General features: G+C 43.6%; 1 protein-coding gene across 4 annotated transcripts in view; it reads right to left on the bottom strand.

The window, feature by feature from the left end:
- UBR1 (ubiquitin protein ligase E3 component n-recognin 1) overlaps nucleotides 1-26,819 on the bottom strand; it is a 251,758-nt gene that overhangs the window by 84,987 nt on the left and 139,952 nt on the right. For 3 of the 4 annotated variants that reach the window (XM_077464559.1, XM_077464558.1, XM_077464561.1), the window contains exons 28-31: nucleotides 18,166-18,252; nucleotides 13,628-13,803; nucleotides 11,664-11,869; nucleotides 9,929-10,022 (exon numbers count right to left, since the gene is read on the bottom strand). In XM_077464559.1, the coding sequence (XP_077320685.1) occupies nucleotides 9,929-10,022; nucleotides 11,664-11,869; nucleotides 13,628-13,803; nucleotides 18,166-18,252 (563 nt within the window). The remainder of the gene's footprint in view (nucleotides 1-9,928; nucleotides 10,023-11,663; nucleotides 11,870-13,627; nucleotides 13,804-18,165; nucleotides 18,253-26,819) is intronic. The other variant, XM_077464560.1, reaches the window with a different exon arrangement.

The following is a 26,819-nucleotide window of genomic DNA, read 5'->3' as shown; positions in this document are numbered from 1 at the left end:
TGATTTGAGGTCACCAACGCATGTGAGTGGATCCCTTGTTCTTGACACAAAGTCGTCAACTTTGTTGTTGAACCAGTTCAGCTGGGAACTGCTGGCAACCAAGTAGTCTGACTGCCAGTTCTCTACTCATGGAATGAAGATTGCCGATATGCAAGGCACATGCTTTTCTTCCCATGTTAGGATCTGGTTTACCTCTCCCCGACTTCTGGTACCCCTCCAGTGATTGATATAAGCCACTGCCGTGGCATTGTCGGATTATATCCTGACAGGAGAATGTCGAAACCTGAATGTCCAGGCCCTTAAGGCTAGGTATGTTGCCCAAATCTCTAAGCCCCTGTACACACGGTCGGCAAGGCTACAAACTCAAAGGAAGTTTTTCTACTTCAAAGCTCGGATATTTCTGGTGAGCAGGGAAAATAGGCACATGCAGGAATACATCCCTGATGTCAATTGATGCCAGAAGTTCTCCTTGTAGGACGGAGACTACTGATCGGATTGATTCCAATGCGAAAAGAGCAAATTTTCAGGAACTGGTTTAGATCTTGCAAATCTAGAATGGGCCCGACATCTCCATTTGGTTTTGGCACCATGAAAATGTTTGAACAAAACCCTAACACCCCTGCTCTTCCACTGGGACCATCATGATCACTTTTTGTGACAAAAGTCAGCCTAACGCTAGAAAGAGACTTTTTTTCTCTGGATCTTTGGGGACATTTGACCTGAGGAAACGAGAAGATGGGAATTCTCGAAACTCTAGTTCGCTATTGTGGAGAGCACCCATCTGTCTCAAAATTCTTCCTGCCAGACCCTTGAGAACTGCAGAAGTCCCCCCCGCCCCCCGCCACTCGAATGAGCGGGGGCGGCCCTTCATAAAGAGGATAAGATTCTACACATATGCATCAACCGAAGCATAAGGCGAGAGGTTTGAAGAATAGAATCTCTGATTGAGTCAATTGCAAAACACAAAGCTGCTGGCAGCTCAGCTAACTCCTGGGCATGCTGTTCAGGGAAAACCTTGAGCACCTGTTTCAAAAGGTCCTCAAGGATTGACATACCTACACTGCAGGTTGAGCCACTGGACCTGCCAAGGAAAAAATATCTTAACAGGAATTACAATCTCTTATAAGTTGGATCCGTAAGCATTTGCGCATTGTCAACCGGACAAGTCAAATTTTTATTCAGAGGATAGAGCAGCATCAACTGCTGGTATACTGTTCATCCAAAGCCCCATACACACCATCAGATTTTCTGCTGACTTTTTCCTTCAGATTTACCAAAACCTTATAATATGAGGTCAAACCTTAGGAGTTTCAATTTGTATGCAATCAGACAGGCCCTTCTACTACATGGTTTTGGTAAATCTGAAGACAAAAATCAGCAGAAAATCTGATAGTGTGTATGGGGCTTTAGTGAATTTTTCCTCCATAGGATAAAATATTGAAAACATTTTAGGAGGGGAAAAAAATGCTTATCTGGGTGATTCCACTCAGAATATATAAGCTTTTTCAGTGATGAATGTATAGGAAAGGCATGCAAGGCTTGAGGAGGCTTTAGTGAACCCAAAGAGGGCTCTTCAACCGACTCAGTTTAGGGTAGCTTAAATGTGGAGCGGACCATTTCAGTAATAGAATGTACCAGCAACTTCTCAGCATGTGAAGCTGAAGGTCCTTCCCCACCTGATCCCTCAAAAGAGGAGTCAGTCTCTCCATGGTCCCCTGAGGGGGGATTCATTTTCCCCCTCCCACTGTTCCTCTGTTTGAGGACCCTGGCGGGTAGAAGGGGACCTAATGTTCTTTCTTCCACTCTCATGAAGATGCGATTAAAATTACGAACCTTTCCTCTAATCCACTGATAGTTGAGGGAAAAAAACCTCCTCAGTTATTTAGACAGGGGCTGAAGTGTTGGAAGCAATTGCAGCCCCTGATGACCCCGATGGCCCACTCTGACCAGCCTCCCTAGATCTTTCGGGGGGATGGTGTTGCAGAGGGGGGTCCTTAGGGCCTGAGGGTGACCCTTTTGTACACTTATTTTCTGTGGTATTTGTACCATTCCCTCAGTTTATGGTGCTGAGCACAAACGCTGAGGTACAGCCAAGAAAATGCACCTACTGCTGAGCAATAGTCCAGCAACTGCTGCTGCTATTAAGTTCAGCCAGATGCAAAGTAAATGTGTCCTGGGAATGCCTGTGTCAACCAATACTCACATATGACCCGTCTGCTCTGTGTCCCTCCTTTAGCTGCATGCACCTGAAAAAAGCTGCACTTTATAGCTATACAGCCCGTTTTGTAGGCGCTGAAGCACGACGATGCTGATAAGACCCTCCCCCTTCCCTCCTAACACGCACTGCACCCCCCCCTCATCTTTTTCAAAGATGCATCTTTCTCACGTGAGCCCCAGCCCTCCACTTATATGGAGGCGGGCTGGGATGGAGGACAGGAGGAGAGTCGCCGGATGGAGGACCTCTGTAATGATGGCAGCAGCAGGGGGAGTGGCGTGGCACACCGCTGACTGAGCCACGCTCCCTCTGCCTCCTGGGGTGAAGCTGTCCAGGTGGGGGAACATTCCCAAAAGGAGAAAAAAAAAAAACCCCTTCCCTGCATCTTACCTGGGGCTTGGGCAAGCATGCAGCTTGACAGAGGCAAGACTGACAAGCATGGAATCAGGTATGTGCTCTCGACAGCCCCCGGTGGTGACTATAGGCAAGACAACATCTACTTTAACCACTTTCAGACCGGACCAATTTGCTGGTCAAAGACCAGACCACTTTTTGCGATTCGGCACTGCGTCGCTTTAACTGACAATTGCGCGGTCGTGCGACGTGGCTCCCAAACAAAATTGACGTCCTTTTTTCCCCACAAATAGAGCTTTCTTTTGGTGGTATTTGATCACCCCTGCGGTTTTTATTTTTTGCGCTATAAACAAAAATAGAGCGACAATTTTGAAAAAAAACGCATTATTTTTTACTTTTTGTTATAATAAATATCCCCCAAAAATATATAAAAAAACATTTTTTTCCCTCAATTTAGGCCGATACGTATTCTTCTACATATTTTTGGTAAAAAAAATCGCAATAAGCGATTATTGATTGGTTTGCGCAAAAGTTATAGCGTTTACAAAATAGGGATAGTTTTATAGCATTTTTATTAATAATTTTTTATTATTTTTTTTTTTTATTAGTAATGGCGGCGATTTATTGTGACTGCGACATTGTGGGGGACCCATCGGACATTTTTGACACATTTTTGGGACCATTGTCATTTATACAGTAATCACTGCTATATAAATGCAGTGATTCCTGTGTAAATGACACTGGCAGTGAAAGGGTTAACCTGTGGGTGGCAGTGTAGGGGTTAAGTGTTCCTAGGGGTGTGTTACTAACTGTGGGGGGGTTGGGCTTTCATTTAGTGTACACTGATCTCTGCTCCAATCACATGGAGCAGAGATCAGCGTCACTAGTTAATAGGCAGAATGAGAAAATGTTGTTTATACAGCATTTCCTCCATTCCGCCGCTCCGTGAGACGATCGGGGGGATGCCCGCGGCGATCGAGTGCGCGGGTCCCGCGACCGGACTCACGGAGGTCCCGACCAGCGCGGGAGCGCGCCGCCGCCGGCGCGCTCCCGATGGCACGGCGGCAACGAATATTGGACGTACATGTACGCCAATATGCCTGCCCGTGCCATGCTGTCGACGTACATCGTCGTGCGCTGGTCGGGAAGTGGTTAAAGGAGAAATACCCACAAGAATTGCAAAAATTCCTTAGGAATCTCCCTTGCCTTATTCAGTTGCAGGGTTCTGGGGTAACAGACCCAATCTTCACCTCTCCCTGTGGGCTCCGTTAAACAACCTTCAGGGGCTGTATTGGGGGATCCATAGCCCTGGGCCTGTAAAAAGCACACCGCCAGGAATATGGCTTAAAAAAAAAAAAATATCAAATACTGGAACCTGGGGTCCAGCTCTCTAAAAAGAGAAGAGTTACAGGTAAAACCTTGTTTCTTCGGAGGCCCGGGTACCATTCAATTCAGTCTGGAAAAGACACTTTGAATGGATCTGATTGCATGGCTTGCCCCAGTAAGGAATATTCCAGGGGAGCTCAGCACAGCACATCTTTACTCGTGACCAACACCTAAGACACTGGCGGAAAAACCTGGAGGGACTCCCAGCAAGGGGAGGGGGTTATATGGGGAATTGAACTTCCTGTCTAGGGTGTGCCAGTGTCCATCACTCGAAGGTGCCATATAACCCATACATTAATTACTGTGGCTCTTTGTCCCATGATGTACGATAAAGAAATATAAAGTGCCCACAGAGAAACCCTGAAAAGGAATTAATTGACGGTTGAGTGATGGGCGGAAACACTTGACAACACCAGAGTCAACATATGATGCTGCTTGGGAACAATTTTCACATAATACAAAGTAGCTTTTACAATCAGCCAGAGCGGGCCTTTTAACCTTCCCTAAAAACGCTGCTAAACTCCTGTAGGAGTAACCTCAGCTGGGTTAGACACCCCCCCCACCAAATCAAAATGTATGCGTAAAAACATACGCAGTTTGTTAGATCAATTGTTGTTTGCATTAGATCTCACACAGAAGAAGCAGCAAAATTAGTTAAACCCCCCCCCATAATTTTTTTTTACAAAAAACAGTCAGATATTTTGGAAGAGATTTGTTAGATCCGGCAAGATCATGGTTTTTAACGTTATATCTCACATAATTAGAGACTTAAGTGATTAATAAGGGGGGACGCCCCCCTCAATCAAATTTTCTGGCCAAAAATCATTCTGGCTAATAGATATTTGTTAGATCTGGTAAGATCAAATGGTATTAACTTCATGTCTCATGTAATTTCAATTAGCCTGAATGATTTTTGGCCAGAAAATTTGATAAGGAGGATCCAGCCCCCCCCCCCCCCCCCCCCATTAAATCACGTAATAAGTCACTAATTATGTGAGTTCTAACGTTAAAAACTGCGATCTTACTGGATTTAACAAATATATCCATTAGCCAGAATGATTTTTGGCCAGAAAATTGCATCCGGTCCTCATGTATCACCACCGAATATCTCTATTTTTATTTGAAATACTCAGAAATTATGTGAGATATAACATCAAAGCAACTTGATCTTACCGGATCTAATGAATATCTATTAGCCTGAATGATTTTTGGCCAGAAATTTGATAAGGGGGGCAGCACCACTCAAACACTTAATAAGTCTCTAATTATGTGAGAACCAACAGTAAAACCATTTGATCGTAATAGATCTAACAAATAGCTTCCAAAAAAGCCGTTTGGTCGATTTTTTCATATTCACCTCAGGTAAAAAAAAAAAAAAAAATATATAACCAATTCATGCACAAAGTGAGATCTTTGGATACTGAAGACAGCAGAGCTTTAGAAGAAACGCTCACTCGAGGGGAAAAAACAAAAACAAAAAAAAAAAACAGAGGCATGATGGTTGTAGGCAGGGTTATTTACCCTCTCTCATTATATATGGTGAAAAGAAATCCAAACATTTTAGTTGTGCCCAGAAAAGAAAATCTTCCAATGGGGAAACTTATCCTGGTCTGTCTAAGAAAGCCTTTTCCTCATTTTGTCCTCTGTCATTTAGGACGTGAAGGGAAAAGAAAAAATAGGACACAGATTCCAAAAAGATTGCGGTTTTATCCTCTGCTCTATAAAAAACAATAAACCAAAAAGGTTTGGGCTTTAAAAATAAATGGATTATATTACTGTTCTATTAGAGTTTTACAGTTCACAAATATTTACAAAAGAAAAGAAAGGGGGGGAAAAAAAAAGGGAGGGAGAGATCCGCATATGCATACAGCACACTGCATGCAAAAGTAGATAGTCAAAAGAACAAGCTTGCTACAAAATGTAGACAGGTTGCAGGAGATGGTAAGAAACCTGTACATATGCTATTGGAGTAGTTGGAGAAAGGAGAAGAGAATAAAGACAAATTATATAAGACTGCTAGAAATAACTTACAGAAACAAGACTACTCTCTGCAGGCCGCATAAAAAGCATCAAAATGCCTGGGCACCAGGGTTCAACAGACATTACGCTGAATTTATTAAGGATTTGCCAGCATGTATGACTTTTCCCTGTTGGTGATGAGAATTTGCTTACACGGGTGGCACGTGGGACAATGTTTACAAGGATGAAAGGTCAAACACTTTTGACTTAACACCCAATACTATCCCCCCCAGTATAGGCAATTACATCACCAATTGAAACCCATCAGTAATTATAATACTGTTAAAGTGGCCAATGAGGGATAGTCCCACTCCTAGTTATACAGTGTTGATATTGTATTATCATTAATGATACAATATCAACACTATTGCACTATTAAACTAGGAGTGGGACTATCCCTCATTGGCCACTAACAGTATTATAATTACTGATGGGTTTCAATTGCTAATGAAAGTACCTACACTATGCTAAAATTTTTACTTTTTAGTGCCTTAAAAAGTACACTCAATGCTTTTTGTCGCTTTACGTATATCAGGTAATAGGACACACCCTTATGCATATAAATGCAAACCATTATGCAACCATTATGCAAATAAAAAATAAATAAAATGTAACTTAAACACACACACAAAATGGGAGCCAACAACGTTGAAATCTATTAACACTAGAGCTGCAACTAACGATTAATTTGTCTGTCGACTAATCTGTCGATTATTTTTCCGATTAGTCAACGACTATCCAATTATTATTATTATTATTTTTAATGAATCTAGTGTTTTGTTTTTTTTGATTAGTTAATTAATCCTTTGGATAACCTTACAAAAAAATAAGTACATAAAAACAATATAACTAGTACATACATATCTAAGTATTATATTCTTACCTTTTTTTTTTATGTACTTATTTTTTGTAAAGTTAAGATAAAAGAATATATATGTACGGCTGGGCTGAGTACGGCTGGGTACGGCAGAGCATGGCTAGGCAGGGGACCGCAGAGCATGGCTAGGCAGGGGACCGCAGAGCATGGCTAGGCAGGGGACCGCAGAGCATGGCTAGGCAGGGGACCGCAGAGCATGGCTAGGCAGGGGACCGCAGAGCATGGCTAGGCAGGGGACCGCAGAGCATGGCTAGGCTGGGGACCGCAGAGCATGGCTAGGCTGGGGACCGCAGAGCATGGCTAGGCTGGGGACCGCAGAGCATGGCTAGGCTGGGGACCGCAGAGCATGGCTAGGCTGGGGACCGCAGAGCATGGCTAGGCTGGGGACCGCAGAGCATGGCTAGGCTGGGGACCGCAGAGCATGGCTAGGCTGGGGACCGCAGAGCATGGCTAGGCTGGGGACCGCAGAGCATGGCTAGGCTGGGGACCGCAGAGCATGGCTAGGCTGGGGACCGCAGAGCATGGCTAGGCTGGGGACCGCAGAGCATGGCTAGGCTGGGGACCGCAGAGCATGGCTAGGCAGGGGACCGCAGAGCATGGCTAGGCAGGGGACCGCAGAGCATGGCTAGGCAGGGGACCGCAGAGCATGGCTAGGCAGGGGACCGCAGAGCATGGCTAGGCAGGGGACCGCAGAGCATGGCTAGGCAGGGGACCGCAGAGCATGGCTAGGCAGGGGACCGCAGAGCATGGCTAGGCAGGGTATTGCTGGGTACTTCAGTGTATGGAGGGATGGCTGCTTCCATCCCCTCCACCGTACAGATTAGTACAGAGAGGGGAGAGAGGAACCGGCCTCATGACACGACGCCGGTTTGTTTACAAGTGATCGCTCCATCGCTACATACCGCAACCGCCAAAATATTCACTATCCCCAATTACTGTAGACACCGCAAAAAACATCATTAATAAACTGCGTGACAGTACCTCACCTATTGACATCATCCCCACAAAACTACTGAAAGAATGCTCCGACATCGTGGCTCCAACCATAACCCACCTCATAAACCGATCATTCCACGAAGGGATTGTTCCCAGCATCCTCAAACAAGGCATCGTCAAACCTCTACTCAAGAAACCAAACCTGGACCCTCAGGATCCAAACAACCGTAGGCCGATTACAAGCCTCAACACCATTTCTAAGATCATGGAGAAAGCTGTAGTACATCAGCTACAACTTCACCTGGATACTCACAAACTCCTGGACCCGCTGCAATCAGGCTTCCGCCCGGGTCATGGAACAGAAACAGCTCTCCTCAAGATTTGGGATGATGCCCTCGAAGCAGCAGATGACGGAGAGCCGTGTCTCCTCGTACTGCTAGACCTAAGTGCAGCGTTTGATACAGTAGATCACAATACTCTACTCGTCCGCCTCACAGAAGTAGCCGGAGTCCAAGACATAGATCTCCATTGGTTCACGTCCTTCCTAGGAAATCGGTCACAGACAGTGAAACTAGGAAAATTCCTCTCCGAAACTCGGGCAGTCACCCGCGGAGTCCCTCAAGGCTCTCCGTTGTCACCCGTTCTCTTCAACATTTACATTCGCCCACTCCTTCAAATCATCAGATGCTCAGATCTCTGCTTCCACTCTTACGCTGACGACGCGCAACTTTATTTCCAGATCAATGGGAAAAAAGATCACCAACAACAACTTGAAAACTGCCTCAAATCAATAGAGGACTGGATGACCACCAACTCCCTCCAGCTGAACCAATCAAAGACAGAGCTTCTTATCTTACACCCAAATCATAAGCCCGCAACCAAAACCTCCTGGCCTCCATCAACCGTCTTTGGGCAGACTATCTCCCCAAAGACCAAAGCGAAGAGTCTCGGGGTTATTTTAGACGCACAAATGTCAATGAATGCGCAAATAGGATCTGTAGTCAGTCGATCTCACCATCTGCTGCGCATGCTTCGCAGACTCATCCCTTTTATCCCAAAGAATGACAAAGCAGTGGTAGTTGGAACAATCATTAATTCACGACTGGACTACGCAAACTCGCTTTACATAGGATTACCACAATATCAACTTGCGCGATTACAACTGATCCAAAACACGGCGGCAAGGCTGATAACAGGAAAAAAACCCTGGGAATCCATTTCTCCTTCACTGAGGATCTTACATTGGCTAACCGTAAAAAATCGGATCACGTTCAAGACCCTTTGCCTCACCCACAAATGCGTGCATAGAGAAGCTCCGCAATACCTAATGGAGAAAATAAATCATTACACACCAAACCGCAGTCTTCGATCAGCCAACAAAAACCTCCTCCTCGTGCCCAAAGCCTGGTATAAATCCAAGGGTGATCGGAGGAGATTCGCTGTCCAAGGGCCTCGGCTATGGAATGCTCTACCAATCAACATCCGCCTGGAAGAAAATCACCTGGCTTTTAGGAAAAAACTCAAGACCTTCCTCTTTTAGCAGATGATCAAAGCTCGCCACAGCGCCTAGAGGCGATTTAGTTCGCATAGTGCGCTATATAAGTATTTCATTCATTCATTTATTCATTCATCACAGTGTAAACAGTCTGGGCGTAGAAAGCTGGCCGCCGCTTCAGAGCTAGGCTGAAGCCGCGGCCTTTCCTAAGGCCGAGACAGCGGAGCGCGGCATGTGCCGATCCCAGCGGGGTGACCCGTTCGGATCATGGATCGGTGACGATCCGTTGCACCCCTAAGGATGGCGGCATGGAGGGGGAGAAGAGAGGGGGACAGTGGCACAGAGGGGGAGAAGAGAAGCAGCACGGAGGAGAGCGGTAGATACTGAGAGATACTAAGCACTGACACATCGACGCCCTGCACGCACGTCGACGTATTTTTGTAGTCGACGTAATCGATTACGGCGACTCATTGTGGCAGCTCTAATTAACACATTTAGCTTAATAGGCTCACTAGGGGAATGTCCTGTATGAACACATGAAATATAAAAGGGTGTGCATCTCTAAATTGTTAGTCATGTCAATTTGGCATTCATTTACAAACACCGATCACATTGAGATCATATTCATATGTGCCCAATCATTTACTTTTGCCAGCAGGTCACATGCATTACATGACCACAGCTTCCTGTAAAGGTTCCAGCAGACAACTCAAGGCTTGTAAAAAGTGGATCAAAAGTTTCTGTAAAAGAAAAAAAGGGGAGAAACAAAAGAAGACTGCATTAGAGATTTTACTAAAATGAAGAGCCAAGTGCATACTCACGAAAGTGGAAAAAATGCATGCGTTGTATCACACCAAATCATGATCCAGTGCTGGTGTCATGTGACCTGACCCAATGCACTGCTATATCAGCAAACTGACACGTTTTGAGAGGTGCACCCCTTCCTCAGAGATATCCAATACAGTGATGAATTGGGTCTGGTCATATGGCACCAGCACTGGATCATGATTTGGCGTGATAGTGGAAAAAATGCATGTGTTGTATCACGCCAAATCGTGATCCAGTGCTGGTGCCATCTGACCAGACCCAATGCATCACTGTATTATATATCTTGGAGGAAGGGGTGCACCACTCAAAACGTGTCAGTTTGCTGATACAGCAGTGCATAGGGTTAGGTCACATGACACCAACACTGGATCACGATTTGGTGGGATACAACGCAAGCAATTTTCCCACTTTTCTGAATATGGATTTGGCACATTGTTCATTTTATTAGTAAACCTTTTGGTAATGTACTAGGTGTTTACACCCTCCTATGTGTTTTTTTTATAATTAACTAGTTACACTGATATACAATCTGTATGGATACCCACAAAGATGCTTTCTGCACTGCACTTGAGTGGCATAAACAAACAAGTTGTGAGTGGCACATCACAACTTATTTTATCTTCATAAAAATGTACTGGAAATCAACTCAATATAAACCCTTTAAACCAGTGGTATGCAATTAGCGGACCTCCAGCTGTTGCAGAACTAAAACTCCCATGAGGCATATCAAGACTGACAGCCACAAGCATGACACCCAGAGGCAGAGGCATGATGGGACTTGTAGTTTTGCAACAGCTGGAGGTCCACTCATTGCATATCCCTGCTTTAAACCAATTAAAACTCAATTTAAGTTTAATTTTTATTGCATATATAATCATAGTATAGTATAGCATAGTATATTCTGTACATGTCTTATGTGACAGGAGTCACTTTGGGCAGGGGGCCCTTGGAACCTAGCTTACCTTAGAGAGGTCAAGAAACTCCTGTTTCAGCTCCACAGGACCCTCTTGTGCAAGTTACCCTGTGTCTATAAGGGGCCGAGAAAATGACAGACCGCTACTTAAAGTGGAATTCCATCCATTTAAAAGTCAGCAGCTACAAAAAGGGTAGCTGCTGACTCTTAATAATCAGACACTTACCTGTACCACGGTCCAGCAAAGCGGGCGCACAAAGCCCGGCTCCTCTCCCCCCTCCTCTCTGCGACACCGGCATTCTAACTGTGGGCACCCAGCTGTGGCTTCATAGCCGGGCACGTGCCATGCTGCAATTGGGCTAACAAAGGGCTGCTATTAGTGCTCGGTCCTGTTTGGAGGGCAGGAAGCGCAGTTTGGTGGACGGAAGCACCTAGTCAGAGTGACCAAGTGGTTGTGTTGCATTTTACTTTTGTATTTTGCTCTAGTGGGAGTACAAAGATCTTTCAATGGGCTGCATGCTGCAATGAGGACAGCTACCAGTGCCACTAGCAAATGTACAGCTGTCAATGTCACTTATGTGTTAAATGGTCCAAAGATAAGCATCATTACGCTGCTGGTGGCCGACCAGCAAGTACATACCACCTGAGTGAATGACTGTCGTTCCTCGGTTCTGACACAAGGTGGTAGATTTCTGCACGCAGGCAGTTAACACCATTGTGGATTTGTCCAGTCTCACTTCTTGTTCTTCCTGGCACAGGATGCAAGTCAGTGCTTCTTTTTCTGGTATGGATGGGCCCCTATTAGGACCTACGGCAATCTTAGAGCATTCAGCAGCTGTCAGTGAGCTAAAAAAGAAGTTATCAATGAACATTAACCATGGCCATTGATTGTCTCTGGCTGCAAGATCCACAGCACAAAGCCAAAGTCAGTATATTGAAAGAAAATTAGAAAGAAATTCCGGAAAAATGAAAAAATAAATAGATCTAATAACGCACTCATTAAGACACCATTTAAAAGAGATTACGAGACTAAGGCATTAAATAGGAAAACAAAGGGTAGACTATATGGGCTGCTTCATTATCATCAATCATTTAGTCTACATTTATTTCCTGGGCATGCATTTGGGAGTGAAAATATAATGAGACCTTGTCACCACATACTCCACAACACAACGCTAAACATCGATAAATTCTCTAAGTGCATGTAATGCAGATTCCCTGCCTGCTGCAGCAATTTTAGAGTGACTGTAGATCCTTACATCGACCTAATGAAGTGACTGGCCTCCTCCTACATAAGTTGTGCCCGTTTTATCTGCAGTCTTCTCACCCCTACAGCTATTCACAGTCCAGAATTTTTTTAAAGCTTGTTCAAACTTTAAAAAAAAATAAAATAGGGTGGAGCGCTGAAGTTACACACTACAAGTTTCAGTAAGGAAAGCTCTGAGAGCCGATTGGAGGGAAGAGACACACCCTCTATGACACAGCACACAGGAACAGAGCTGAGGCTGTCAATATGCTGGAGATATGTCCCGTTACCTTTTTTTCTCTTGGTGTCAGGTAAACATGTCAAAAGTGATTCTTGCTGATAGAGGAATGAAGCAACAGACAGAAACGACACGTGCTCTTGAAAAAAGAACACACTATAAAAAGCATACACTTTGTTCAAATTTCAAATCTGAGGTTTACAACCACTTTAAGAAGCATTACCAACCCGCAAATTCAGCAAGAAAATTGACACTTCCAGGTGTACCAGATCGGGAAACTTCTAGACTCTCAGTGCCCCCTTCCCCAGGATCAGCAATTTAAAATGTGTACCACGCACACCACAAAACAGGTGAAGCATAATCAAAGAATTGTGTTTAAATAATTATAAGGGTGATTTCAATCACCCACAACAGCAGTCTAAATATATATGAATTAGTCCACCCACCACATAATCTACCTGCAAAAGCATATGAATACAAAATGAGTGGTCAATAGAAAAAATTAAAAAAAATTGCTAAATAATGGTACATGTTTGAACAAGTTATTAATTTAGCTACACCACTGCAATATAGCACTACATAACTTTCCAATGAAGTATAAATCTTTTTCACAAGTACAACCACTTTTCAAATATGTAAAAGAGTACGCAAAAAATTCATACATAAAAGGCAATGGCTGATACAGACAAATCAGGCTGAGAAAGAGGTCCAATCTACCTAGCATTTCAGGATTTTTGTACTTCCAGTAAAAGCACTCCAAAGATGTTGAGAGTAAATGGATTTTCTGTGAGTGACTTGCAAGTCTCAATCCGAATTGATGAATTGCAGAGCAGATGTCTTTCCTTACCAGTCTCAAACTGTTGCACAAGCAGAGCTTCTTTAAGTACACTGATAAAGATTTTCTGGCTGTGTTTGGTTCTGAGTTTAGTATGGTAGTGACAGGGTCTCTTGCAACTTTTTCTGAAGCTTACCTCTTTGCAAATCAGGTGACAAAAACTTGATTAAATTTGCAAGATCTGACATCATCTGATGCAGTGCTCTATTAACGTCTAATGAATGGCTAAACATACCATTTTTGGTTACATTATCAAAATATTCACTTTGATATCAAATAGCTTACATCTCTTCAGTTGGCGTAGATGCCTCTTGCACTTCCCGAGTAGTGTCATATAGCAACTTGTTTGTTTCGATAAAGTTTTTTTGCAGAGCAGTCATCTGGTCCATGATCTTCTTCCGATGTAGTCTTGCTGCCTCTGCTTTGCGCTTTCTCGTTTCCTTCTCTTGAGGACTCTGTCCCTTGCATCACAGAAAAAAGGGTGGTCACAGACATAGCGGTGCATGTGAAAAATAATGTGACCCCTTATGAATTCTGGCAATGCACAGCTTTTATAACCGCTAGGCTGGAACTGACAAGGTTTCAGAGACAAAACGCAAACTTTATTCACACAATCACCATATGTAATTCCGAGAGAACTTCGTGCACAAAATACTGACAGGCCACTTTAAGTGGCTGTAAAGGCTCAAGGAGTTTTACCTTCATGCATATAGGTAAAAAAACCTTCTGTGCAGGAGAGCCCCCCCCCCCCCCCACACTAACTGATCCTTCTCCAGCACTCTGCACGGGAGCTGGCTCTCTCCTGCCTCATTGGCTCCCATTGCTGGCAATCACAGCCAGTGAGCCAAGAGGAGAGAGAGGGAACGGGCCAAGCTCCAGCTCTGTGTGTGAAGGGACACGGGGAGCAGCGGATCTGCAGTGCACCTGCTCGGGTGCCCCCATTGCAAGGTGCTTGCTAAGGAGGGGAGGGCCAGTGGAGGAACAGAGAAGAGGAGGATCAAGGCAGCTCTGTGCAAAACCACTGCACAGAGCAAGTGAAAAAAAAAAAAAAAAAAAAAGGAATTTTGACTTAACAGAAATATGTCCCACCCACCCCCCATTTTATACTTACCTCTGCACTGAGAACCGAGCCATCGAACTTTGCCGATGGCTCAGTTCTCACAGATCCCCGAGAGGAACGCTGCCGACTGTCAATCAGCTGCTCTCCTCTCTGCTCCTCTATGCTTACTGGAGCGCTGAGCTGTGGAGAGGCAGGGAGCGGCAGTCTCAGGCTCTCAGCGGCTCGCTGAGACAGGCATCAGTCCAGGCACCTGGCAGATCCAGACTTTGTGGTCACGATGACAGTACTGGACTGATTCCAGTGATGTGAGCAGAGAGCGGACTTCAGAATGCTCTCTGCTGAAAAGAGGTCACAGGAATGCAAAACGTATTGCACTCCTGTGACCTAGAGAAGCTCAGCCAAACAAGCTCAGGCTGGACTTCTTCGTTAACTGTTATTTCTGTATCTTGTAGTACTGTACAGGACAAAGGCTGAATATGCAAAGACTCTGGGCTATAGGCTGTAACCTTCAGGTGATCGATTAGACACTAGCAAAGATTTTCCCATAACCCTACCTCACTCCACAAGTCCTTAGTTTTGTAACAAGCAATGCAGAGTAGCAAAGAAATAAAAAAGAGCTGATGTCCTGTACTCCAAGATACAAAATATACAGCTAAGTCAAAAGTGCTTTTATCCTAAACTGTAGGACACAGGCTGAATATTCATAGACCACGGAAAGTTGCCCAGCAATGAATTAGAAGGATGGGCAACAACTAGGCAAACATACAAAAACTGTGACAACTGACTTAATAACTCAACTTTAGAGTGCTGCTGGAGGAGACTGGTAGTTGGGGGCTGCATTGGGAGAGGATTGGATGTCTACCTGATAGAACTTTGAAAAGGTATGAACAGGGGACTTGGGGGCAGCCTTACAAAGCTGAATGACAGAGGCTTGAGGTCGAATAAGAAGGAAAAAGAACAGACCTGTTGGAGTGGGTAAGTAAAAGTGCAGGAGTTTGGTCCTTTAAAGCTCTCTTTCATGCAGACAGTAATGCTTAACACCCTCCGAAAAGCGATCCACAGTGGATGACTTTTCAAAGGGTGCTACAACAGTGGCTGGCATGCGTTTACCTCCTGAACCATTTATTGATTTTACTTTTAATTTACGTATTCCAATTAAATTTTTCAGCACCGTGCCTCAGCTGCGAGCCAAGCATTGTGGTGGTCGCCTGCAGGCCAAGGTATGTGTACAGCCATGTCATGCTGTATTAGAATTCTGGAAGGCAGTAAAACCACAGCTCAGACACCTGTTTTTATTGCTCTGTAGCAAACGGGTCGAATCCACAAAGCTTGGCTGACTAGAATGGGTAGGCTGAGAGAAAAAGCATGCTGGTTTCAGGACATCAAGATGTTGTGTTGGAAAGGTCTTAAACAAAATTGGGTGAATGGAACAGCCTCAAGGAAGGCTACCATAAAGCCCAAAATTCACGGAGAACCTCACAGAGGGGTGTGAGAGACCTGAAGGCCAGAGCACGACGCCAGAGAAAGCAGTTTTTTCACTGGAAGACATTTGCTTGGCTTGTATCTAGAAGTGATCCCAAGTATTCCAGATGGAGACAAGGTTGGAATACAGATTTTTGGATGTTGATCGCCCAATCAAAAGCTGGAAGCATCTGAACTTTCCTGTGGCCTTTGCAGATATCAGAGAGGGAGAGGAGTCCTTCAATAGAAGATTGACTAGATGGAGAAATGAGAATGTGCACTTAGGAGTCTTGGATGTCTACAGATGCCAAGTTTTCCCCTGGTCTCAAAGATGTAACAACTGGCCTTGCAGATTCCATGTGTAATTTTTAACTGTGAAGATATTTGTCGAGGTTCAGAAAATGGCAAACACTCCAATTGGGTTATGGTACCATGAACAGATCTCTGAATTTGTCCTGTAGGAGGTACTGGCACAACTATTCCCTGAGATAAGAGGTGGTTATGGGCATTCTGCAAATTGGACTGTGAGCAGATTTTGGCTGATTTGAGAGAAGAAAGCAATGAGGAAGTAGAGTTTTAAACTCTATTTTGTACTCCAATTGAACCTATTGGTCTGGGGCGTTTATGACCCAGAAATAGGCAAACTTTAAAAGGCATCACTCCACTCTTAGGAGTGAGGGCCCCCCTCTTTACTGGGGGGGGGGGGGGGCTTTGGGGAATGCTTGGTGGGACTTTTGGGCCCAGTATTGTGCATAAAGGGAGATCCGATCTTAGGTTTAGACTTTGTCTGGGTGAAGTGTTACAGTACTCTGAAGCTCAAGGAAGTTGAGGCCCCTGAGGAAGAGGACTTTGGAACTTTTTGCTGAGGAAGAACAAGCTTTCCTCCGGGGACAAAGCTTCCCCTGCAAAAGTGGGTAAACCCCTGGAGGTATGTTTCGGGGGTCTTCAGGGTCTGGGGTCCATAGGGTTGGATTGCGGCGACCCTGGACCTGTATAAAACTCAAGCAGGATCCACTGCTTGAACATTACAGGCTGTCCCTAGAGCGCAAGGTTCAGGTACAGCTCACAAGATTTTACCAAGGTTGCATCGATCCACTGCTGCTTTGCTTGTATCAGAAGACAGTAAAGAGTTTACTGAATAGTTGAAGAATCCAAAGAAAAATAATTAGAATTGTAAAAGCTGTATTAAACCTAAAACAAAAAACAGTAATATATTGCAGCTTACTAATCATTAGATGTGGTGGTTGCATAGGTTCTCCTTTTTAAGGCTTTCTTCCCTGTGTCTTTACCTGATGATTTGGGCAGTAACAAGCCTACTGTTTTGGGGAGCCTACACTCTAGATCAGGGCTCTCAAACTGGTGGCCCTCCAGCTGTTGTGGAATTAAAAGGCCATCATGCCTCTGACTGAGGGGGTCAAGCTTGTAAATGTCAGCCTTGCAATGCCTCATGAGACTCGTAGTTTTGCAAAAGCTGGAGGGCTTCAAGTTTGAGACCCCTGCTCTAGATGGAAGAATAACTGAGACACCTTTGGACAGCAATATTGTCAACCTGGGAGAGGGGAGTATACGATTCCCTAGCAAATTTAGAAAACAAACAAATTGAAGCTGAATTCGGGCTAATAATTTCTAAGCAGTTACAGCAGCAGTTTTTTTCCCATTTTGGGATAAAGGCTTTACATAAATGAACAACAGCTGATCACTGTAAGCACCACTGTAAGTGGTAAATTGTTTGTTTTGTTTGTCTTCATCCTATAACTGCTAAATCTGCAGGTCGGCTTGTTCTGTTGAAAAACAGACTAACTGGCAAGATTACAAGGTGAAAAAAAATGCAGCCATAACATCTAAGAGTAGGTAGGCTGAAATATAATAAATATATATATATATATATATATATATATATATATATAAAATGCTTCTGGGGTTATTACGTTCTGCTAAGAGTGGTTTCTTTATTAGGGAGAAGAGGTTTATCACATGACACTAGCAAAAATAAAAATAAAAATAATAAAATAAAAAAATAAAAAAAGAAGAAGGATTCATGGAGTGGGATAGTGTTATCTGGGTGTGGTTTCAACCTCTATGCCATGCCTATTTTGATACCTTACCATCACAGAATGTGTAAGGTAAAAATATGCAAGTGAACCAATCAGGGTTTACTTCCTCTTTAAGACACTGCTGGTTTCTTGCTTGTTCTTGTTACAATGACTTACTTTATGAAACCAGAATCGGGATGAAATGCCAAAGGGAATACAACTGAAATTGTACAGGAATCACTGCACACTTGCTTTGTAAGTAAGCTTACCTCATCCAGCTTAGCAATGTCAGAAGATGTTGCAGCAATTGCAGTTTGTCCTGACTTCTCATGCAGCAGTTTCACAGTTTCCAGCATCTAGAATAAGCAATATTCATTTACAGCAGTCATGAACAATTATTATTGACAAAGGGAGGTCTCCAAATTGGGAATAGTTTTGTTAAAAATTACATGTTCTCATTCCAAGTAGAGAAAGTGAAATATAGGGCTCTACACACCAGCCTGATGCTACAATGATGGAAAAAAGTATTCGATCCCCTGCTGATTTTGTATGTTTGCCCACTGACAAAGAAATGATCATCCTAGAATTTTAATAGTAACTTGATTTTAAACAGTGAGACAGAACAAAAAAAAAATATCCAGAAAACTGCATGTCAAAAAAGCTATAAATTGATTTGCATTTTAATGAGTGAAACAAGTATTAAATCCCCTGTCAATCAGCAATATTTCTGGTTCCCAGGTAACTTCTATACAGGTAATAAAGGGAGTGCTCCTAATCTCAGCTTGTTAACTATATAAGAGACACCTGTCCACAGAAGCAATCAGGTTCCAATCTCTCCACCATGGCCAAGACCAAAGAGCTGTCCAGGGATGTCAGGGACAACACCTATACAAGGCTGGAAAGGGCTACAAGACAAAAATCGCCAAGCAGCTTGGTGAGAGGATGACAACAGTTAGTGCGATTAGTCACAAATGGCAGAAACACAAAATAACTGTCAATTTCCCTCAGTCTGGGGCTCCATACAAGATTTCATCTCGTGGAGATTCAATTATGAGAATGGTGAGGAATCAGCCCAGAATTATAATGAACGTATCAATGATCTCTAGGCAGCTAGGACCATAGTAACCAAGAAAACAATTGGTAACACACTACGCCGGGCTGAAACCCTGCAGCGCCCACAAGGTCCCCCTGCTCAAGAAAGCCCATGTACAGGCCCATCTGAAGTATGCTAATGAACATCTGAATGATTCAGAGGAGAGCTGGGTGAAAGTTGTGGTCAGATGTGACCAAAATCAAGCTTTTTGGCATCAACTCAACGTTTTGGAGGAGGAGGAATGCTGCCTATGACCCCCAAGAACACCATCCTCACCATCACACATGGAGGTGGAAATATGTCTGCTAAGGGGACAGGACAACTTCACCGCATCAAAGGGATGATGGAGGGGGCCCATGTACCATCAAATCTTAGATGAGAAGCTCCTTCCCTCAACCAGGGCACTGAAAACGGGTCATGGATGGGTATTCCAGCATGACAATGAACCAAAACACATGGCCAAGGCAACAAAGGAGTGGCTTAAGAAAAAGCACATTAAGGTCCTGGAGTTGCCTAGCCAGTCACCAGACCTTAATCCCACAGAAAATATATGGAGGGAGATGAAGGTTTGAGTTACCAAATATCAGCCTCGAAGTCGAAACCTTAATGACTTAGAGAGGAGCTTTAAAAAGGAGTGGGACTAAATCCCTCCTGAGATGTGTACAAACTTGGTGGCCAATTACAAGAACTGTATGACCTCTGATTGCCAACAAGGGTTTTGCCACCAAGAACTAAGTGATGTTTTGCGAAGGGGTCAAATACTTATTTCACTCATTAAAATGCAAAATCAATTTAACTTGTTTGAAATATTTTTTTTTTTTTCTTCCATCTCTCACTGTTAAAATAAACCTACCATTAAAATTACAGACTGATAATTCTTTGTCAGTGGGCAAACTTACAAAATCAGCAGGGAATCATACCTTTTTTTCCCTTACTGTAAGGAGGAAGACATAAATATGACAAATGTTCCATACATGTCAAACATACCAGGTGTTAGAATTCATACATAAGTGCACACAATTGGATTTTGGCAATGTTGTACATTATATCAAAGTTGTTATGAAAACTGATAGAGCATCTGGCTTCCAGCATCAACATTGTGAAGAGAGAGCTTTGTTTCAGGAGAAAGGAAGCCAACAACATTGCTACAAGAGTCTAACACCTGATCAGTCTTATGCCTTGTACACACGGTCGGAAATTCGACGGAATAGGTCCGATCGGATTATATTGTCGGAAAATCCGATCGTGTGTGGGCTCCATTGGACTTTTTACGTTGTAAATTCTGAAGGAAAAAATTTGAGAGCAGGATCTCAAATTTTCCGATCGCACTTTTTCTGATAGTTTTCGGATCAAATTACGAGACCAAAGCTATTGGCTACTAAACCCCACGTAGTCCCGTCGTAATGAACGAATTCATCACGTTCCGAATGATCGGATTTTCCGACAGCTTTGTCCGACCGCGTGTATGCAACACCAGTTTAGGACAAAATCAATCTGAAAAAATCAGACGGATTTTGTTGTCGGAATCTCCGACCGTGTGTACAAGGCATTAGTGTTTCTCTAAACATATTAGCTTAAGGAGTGAATCCTGCCAGATTAAAATACCTTAAATCCAATGCACCTACAGCATGGTTGGACAAACCTACATAACAGGCTTAGTTTTCTAATTTTTTTTTCTATTTTGCTTAATATATTAAAATGCTTTTGTCTTTATAATGCAAGGTGGGTATGAAAGAGAAAACAGATAAGTATTTACCCTTGTTTTTTCACTTAGACACTTTTAATTAAGCAAATTATCTATTATTGGCGCACTCCAGCTTAGTCAGTGAACACTGACATCTGTGCTCATACAAAAAAAAAACTGTTCATTCAGTAAACACTGGGTGAGTCCATATATGATTGTAGAATGCCTTTCTAGTGACTGCCGACTCCAAAAAACTAGAAGGGACTCCAAGGATGAAGAGAAGGAAAAGAGCAGCAGCTGCTAAGTGCAGCGTCACAAATTAAGGCCTCTTGCACATTATACTCCTGTTTGAGCATCTACTTTTTCAGATGTAAATTTCAGGTGTCTTTTGTATGAATTTGCAAATATTTGCGCGCAAACTTATTCTCGCATTCTCGATCTGTACTATGCAAATAAGTATTTGCATACATGAGGCTTAACTTACTGACAAAAAATATTTTTATACTGATGAATGTGCAGCGCTTCTTTACACGCCTGTGTGTATAGGCACATTACAAATAATACCGTACTGAGCCTTTTCAAGCTGCACTGTGCAAGAAGCCCAATAGGTTAAAATAAAGATTACACTCACAAGATGCAAATAAAAGACCAGCATTGTATATAACGATCATCCACTCTGCCCAGGAGGGGTGCTGCTGGTGTGTTGGCCTCCATCAGTCCAACTGCTGGGCCTCCCAGGGGACTCGGCGGCGTATGGAGACACTCTCTGTACACCGCCAGGTCCCCTGGAAGTGTTGGGAGCCATGAGTGCAGTCGGACTGCCAGTAGTCAACACACCAGCAGCACCCCTCCCAGATAGAGTGATGCTCTTTTATTTGGATATTGTGAGTGTAATAGGATTTTTCTAAAAGCTTACCTGTAAAATACTTTTCTTGGGAGTACATCATGGGACACAGAGTCTTACGTGATTACTTAATGGGTTATAGGCCACCTTCAGGTGATGGATACTGGTAACCCCAATCCAAGAATTTCACTCCCTATATAACCCCTCCACCTTCCAGGAGTACATCAGTTTTTGTAGAAAAGCAATATACTTAAATCCCAAAAAAGAGGGGAGGGACCTCTGTGTCCCACTCCAAGAAAAGGGTTTTACAGGTAAGCAGTTATAAAATCCAATTTTCTTTATCGTACATCATGGGACACAGAGCCTTAATTACTTAATGGGATGTCCCATAGCAATGCTACTTGAGGGGAGGGAGAGACAACCCGGAGGGTACCCCATGACTTGAGGACCTATACTGCTGCCTGCAGCACACTGTGCCCAAAGGCGATATCCTCATAGCTCCTTACATCCACCTGATAAAATTTAGTGAATGTATGCACTGAAGACCAAGTTGCAGCCTTACAGATCTGAGCCATGGAGGCCTGAATACGCACTGCCCAAGAGGCACTAACTGCCCTGGTAGATTCCTCCTTAACTTGAAAAGGGGGAATCTTACCCCTTAAATCATAAGTTTGAATTATCATTTGCCAAAGCCACTTAGTGATAGTGGATTTCGACGCTGCCTGTCCTTAGGACCCTCTGGCAGAATAAATAAGACATCACTTTTACGAATCTGAGCAGTAGCCTTTAAAGAGATTTTCACTGCTCTCACCACAATGTAGTGACTTTTCTTCTCTGGAACATGGTTTTGGAGAAAAAGATAGCAGGGCAAAATCTTGGTTCAGGTTTAAACTTGAAACTACTTTTGGCAAAAAGTCTGGATGCGGGCATAACACCACCCGTCATGAAAAATTAAATATAGCTCTTTACAAGTAAGAGCAGCCAATTCCAAAACCCTCCTTGCTGAGGATATAGCAACCAAAAAATAGGATTTTTATAACAGCTTACCTGTAAAATCCTTTTCTTTGAAGTACATCAGGGGACACAGAGCATAGTAATTACTACGTGGGTTTAATCGGCCACCTTCAGGAGATGGACACTGGCATGCCCCAAGTTAAAAAGTGCACTCTCTATATAACCCCTCCCACTGGTGGGAATACCTCAGTTTTGTAGCAAAGCAATATAGGTGTATACCAAAGGAGAGAGGGACCTCCGTGTCCCCTGATGTACTGATGTGATGTCCTGTGAAAAGGATTTTACAGGTAAGCTGTTATAAAAAAATATATTTTCTTATCATACATCAGGGGATACAGAGCCATAGTAATTACTATGTGGGATGTCCTATAGCAATGCCAACTGAAGGGAGGGAGACAATAGTAGGGCACCAAGAGACTAGAGGATTCATACTGCAGCCTGCAGTACACTGCGCCCAAAGGAGATATCCTCATGATCTTTTACATCTACTTGATTAAATCTGGTAAATGTATGGATTGAAGACCAAGTTGCGGCCTTGCAGATCTGAGCCATGGAGGCTTGGTGATGCACTGCCCATGAAGCACTAACAGCCCTAGAGGAGCTCATTTTGATTTAAGAGTGTAGAAACTACCTCTTTAAACCATAAGCTAGAACGATGACTTGTCAAATCCATTTAGAATAGTAGACTTCCATGCTGCCTGTCCACTTTTAGGACCTTCAGGCAATACGAACAAAACATTTTTTCGAATCCGAGCAGTTGTCTTCAGTAGACTGCTCTCACCTCATCAAGAGAATGTAGTGGTGCTGCACTGCTCAAGAAGCACTAACGGCCCTAGTGGAGTGTTTTAAAATAAAGGAGGAATTCTCTTCAAGTCAAAAGTTTGAACAATCACTTGACGAATCCATCTAGGAATCGTAGATTCCAATGCTGCCTGTCCTCTTTTAGGACCGTTAGGCAACAAACAAAAAACATCTGAGCGGTCACCTTTAAATACACCTTGACTGCTGTCACCACATCATCAAGAGAATGTAGTGACTTGTTTCAGAGAACAAGTTTCTGAAAAAAAAATGAAAGTAGAACAATATCCTGGTTTAAATGAAAAAAACCCGACACTACCTTCAGAAGGAAATAAGCATAAGGTTGTATTGGGGCCTCATCCTAAATAATCAAATATGACTCTTCACAAGAAAGAGCAGCCAACCATGATACTCTTCTTGCAGAAGATATGGCAACCAGGAAAAATATGTTCCTTGTCAAGATGACAAAGGGAAAATCACCTATTGGCTCAAAAAAAGGCTGTTTTTGAAAAGCCGACAGGACTAATTATAAGTCCCTAGGGTTCAGGGGTGACCTAACTGGAGGATTAATCCATGTTTCCCCCTGAACAAAAATATGAACCCTATCTGTAGGAATTGAAGGATCCTACCTATGACATTTTTCCTGGGGTGCCAACCCCTGGATTCACACCAGGAGACATAGGTCTTCCAGACTCCATAAGCGACACTGGAGGCCGGCTTCCTAGCATAACCAAAGTAGAAACTACTGAAGCCGACAGCCCATTGTCATATTTTAGAATGTGGGTCTCTCCGTTAAACTTAGCATTTGTAAGGAAGGATGGAATACCGGACCTTGCAAAAAAGTCTGCCCACAGTGGTAGGTGCCAAGGGTCCCCTACCACCATCCTTATGATCTTGTCAAACCAAGATCTCTCAGGCCACAAGAATTCCCTCCTTCCCTTCTTGCTTGATCCTGCAAAGGCGGCGCAGAAGCAGAACAGGAGTGAAAGCATAGATCAGAGAAAACTGATCCCATGGAATTATCAAGGCATCCGTTTCGTATGCCATCGGATCCCTTGTCCTTGACACAAAGTTGTCGATCTTGTTGGCGTCCAGCTTCAACAACAGACCCACATCCAGAACTCCCCATTCTTGGCATATTGACAGAATGATGCCGGGGTGAAAGACCCATACTTCCGGAAACCATAGATTGTGACTCAAGTAGTCCGCCTGCCAATTCTCCATTCCTGGAATGAAAGTTACTGATAGACAAGGAATGTTGCTTTCTGCCCAAGACAGAAAACAATTCACCTCTTTCTGGGCCGTATGATTTCCCGTGCCCCCTTGGTGATTAATATAAGCCACAGCTGTGGCATCTTCGGAGTGGATCCTGACAGAACAATTTTGTAGTCAGCGCGTCCAAGCCTCCAGGGCCAGGCGTACTGCCCAAATCTTCTAGAATACTGATGGGCAAAGTCATCTCTGATCTGGACCATTTCCCTTGGGCAGACGCTTCTTCCAGGACTGCTCCCCAGCCCAACGGGCTGGCATCTGTTACCACTTTCCAGGTAACCGATAGAAAGGATCTTCCTTTTTAAAGATTCTTGGATATCGACCATCAATTGAGGCTCTGATGCACTTTGGCGTATAAACACGACAGGAACTCCAGCGTTTGGCTCTTCTTGTACCAAGGTGAAAGGATACTGTTTTGCAGCAGTCTTGAATGGAATTACGCATAAGGAATGGCCTCGAAGAAGCCAATAAACACACGCAAAGATAAATAGAAGCATTCTTCTCTGTTTTGACCCACTGAATCAGTTCCTTTAAGGAACCGATTCTTTCCTGGGGTAAAAATAACCTTTATTGGACTGTATCTATGATCAGCCCTAAGTACTGCAATCTCCTTGATGGTTTTAAGGAGGATCTTACTAGGTTGAGGATCCGACCCAAGTATTCCAGGTAGCTGACTGCGGTAACCATACCTTGGTTTAAAAACGGGCTACCAATTGAAATTAAGATTTTCTACCTCAAAGCATAGAAATTTGTAGTGAGCGGGGAAAATCTGTACATGGAGATAAGTAGATGGAGAAGTTCTTCACCATTGTAGGAAGGAGACTACCGATTGGATAAATTCCATGCAGAGCGAAAGACTTATTTTTCTCTGGATCCTTAGGAACGTTTGATCTGAGAAAAAACAAGGAGACGGGAACTCTTGGAAATCCAGTTTGGAGCTATTGAGGAAGCCCCCGCATTCGTCTTCCTGTCAGATCCATGAGAACTGCAGAAGAATTCCCCCTATAGAGCTAGCGGGGCGCCTCATCATAAGGAGGCTACAGTATCTTGTAGGTTTTCCTCCCCCAAGTCCTTTTTTTGTCGCTGGGATTAACTCTGAGGATTACCTACTGAATTTGATGGCGGAAGCCATCGTGAGTGCCTGGAGGCTGATGCGCCTGGCAAATAAAAGAAGGAGCTTTTAAAAAATATATTTCTTTTGATGAATTATCCAAACATCCTCAAATAGTTGTTCTACCGCAAAAGGAAGGCTAGCCAGGAGTTTCTGCATGGTGAAAGGAAGTTTATCCTCTGCTGATGTGTGTTCCTGCACTCATGTGTTTAGCAACAATGTGCACAGAACAGTGTATAGTAGGCATCTCAGCAGTTGTGCATTTCGCTAGTTTATAAGCAAGTACCTGCATGAGGACCTTGTGAAGTTTCTACAAAAGGAACTCACAGGCAATTAATGCAAGCATAAAGCTGCCAAAAATCTGGGCCTGCTGAGCAGGATACCTAGAACACCTGTTAAACTGGCCTAACAAGTAATTACTGTCAGTCAGGCTGCTCAATCTGCCAGAGAAAAATAAAGAAAAAATAAAAAAAATAAAAAAAAAGTGTTTTAAAAAGTTCTTTCTTCAGAAAACTGTTTTTAACAGGAATTCCAACTTTATTTGTTGGATGCCTAAGCATTAGAGCATTGTCTGCCGAATAACAGCTCTTATTCACAGAGGATATACTGCGTTAATTGCTAGTATAGTGTACTTCGTGAATTTACTCCACCATAGGATAAAGTGTAAAAAACTCTTAGGAGGAAAAAAACATTTATCTGCTCACAGCCTCCTTCAGGTACCGCTCTCTCATCCACTTGTGATTTTTATACAAGCCCTCCTGCCCTTCCTCGCCGCAAACCAATGCTGATACACAAATGTGGTATGTGTATCAGCATTGGTTTGCAGCGAGGAGGGGCAGGAGGGCTTGTATAAAAATCACAAGTGGATGAGAGGGTGGTACCTGAAGGAGGCTGTGAGCAGCAAGCGCGATCACAGTATATTCCTTCCCCCCTCCACCCCCCGGAATAGCCTGCTGGTCCGTGCTAGATAGAGAGCGGTGTGCAGTAGTGGAAAGCAGTCGATTTATGCCTGGAATGATTCATGCGGTTTGTACGCCAGTAATCCGTGAGTCCAACTGTTGATTTTTTTTTATCAACTGAATCTTTGTAATAAAACTATAATACACC

Source organism: Lithobates pipiens, unplaced genomic scaffold (genome assembly GCF_037356315.1).
Source record: "Lithobates pipiens isolate NorthernLeopardFrog02 unplaced genomic scaffold, aLitPip1_a1.2 Scaffold_30, whole genome shotgun sequence".
Lineage (NCBI taxonomy): Eukaryota > Metazoa > Chordata > Amphibia > Anura > Ranidae > Lithobates > Lithobates pipiens.
The sequence above is the reverse complement of the archived record's forward strand: the minus strand, read 5'-3'. Positions and strand labels throughout refer to the sequence as shown.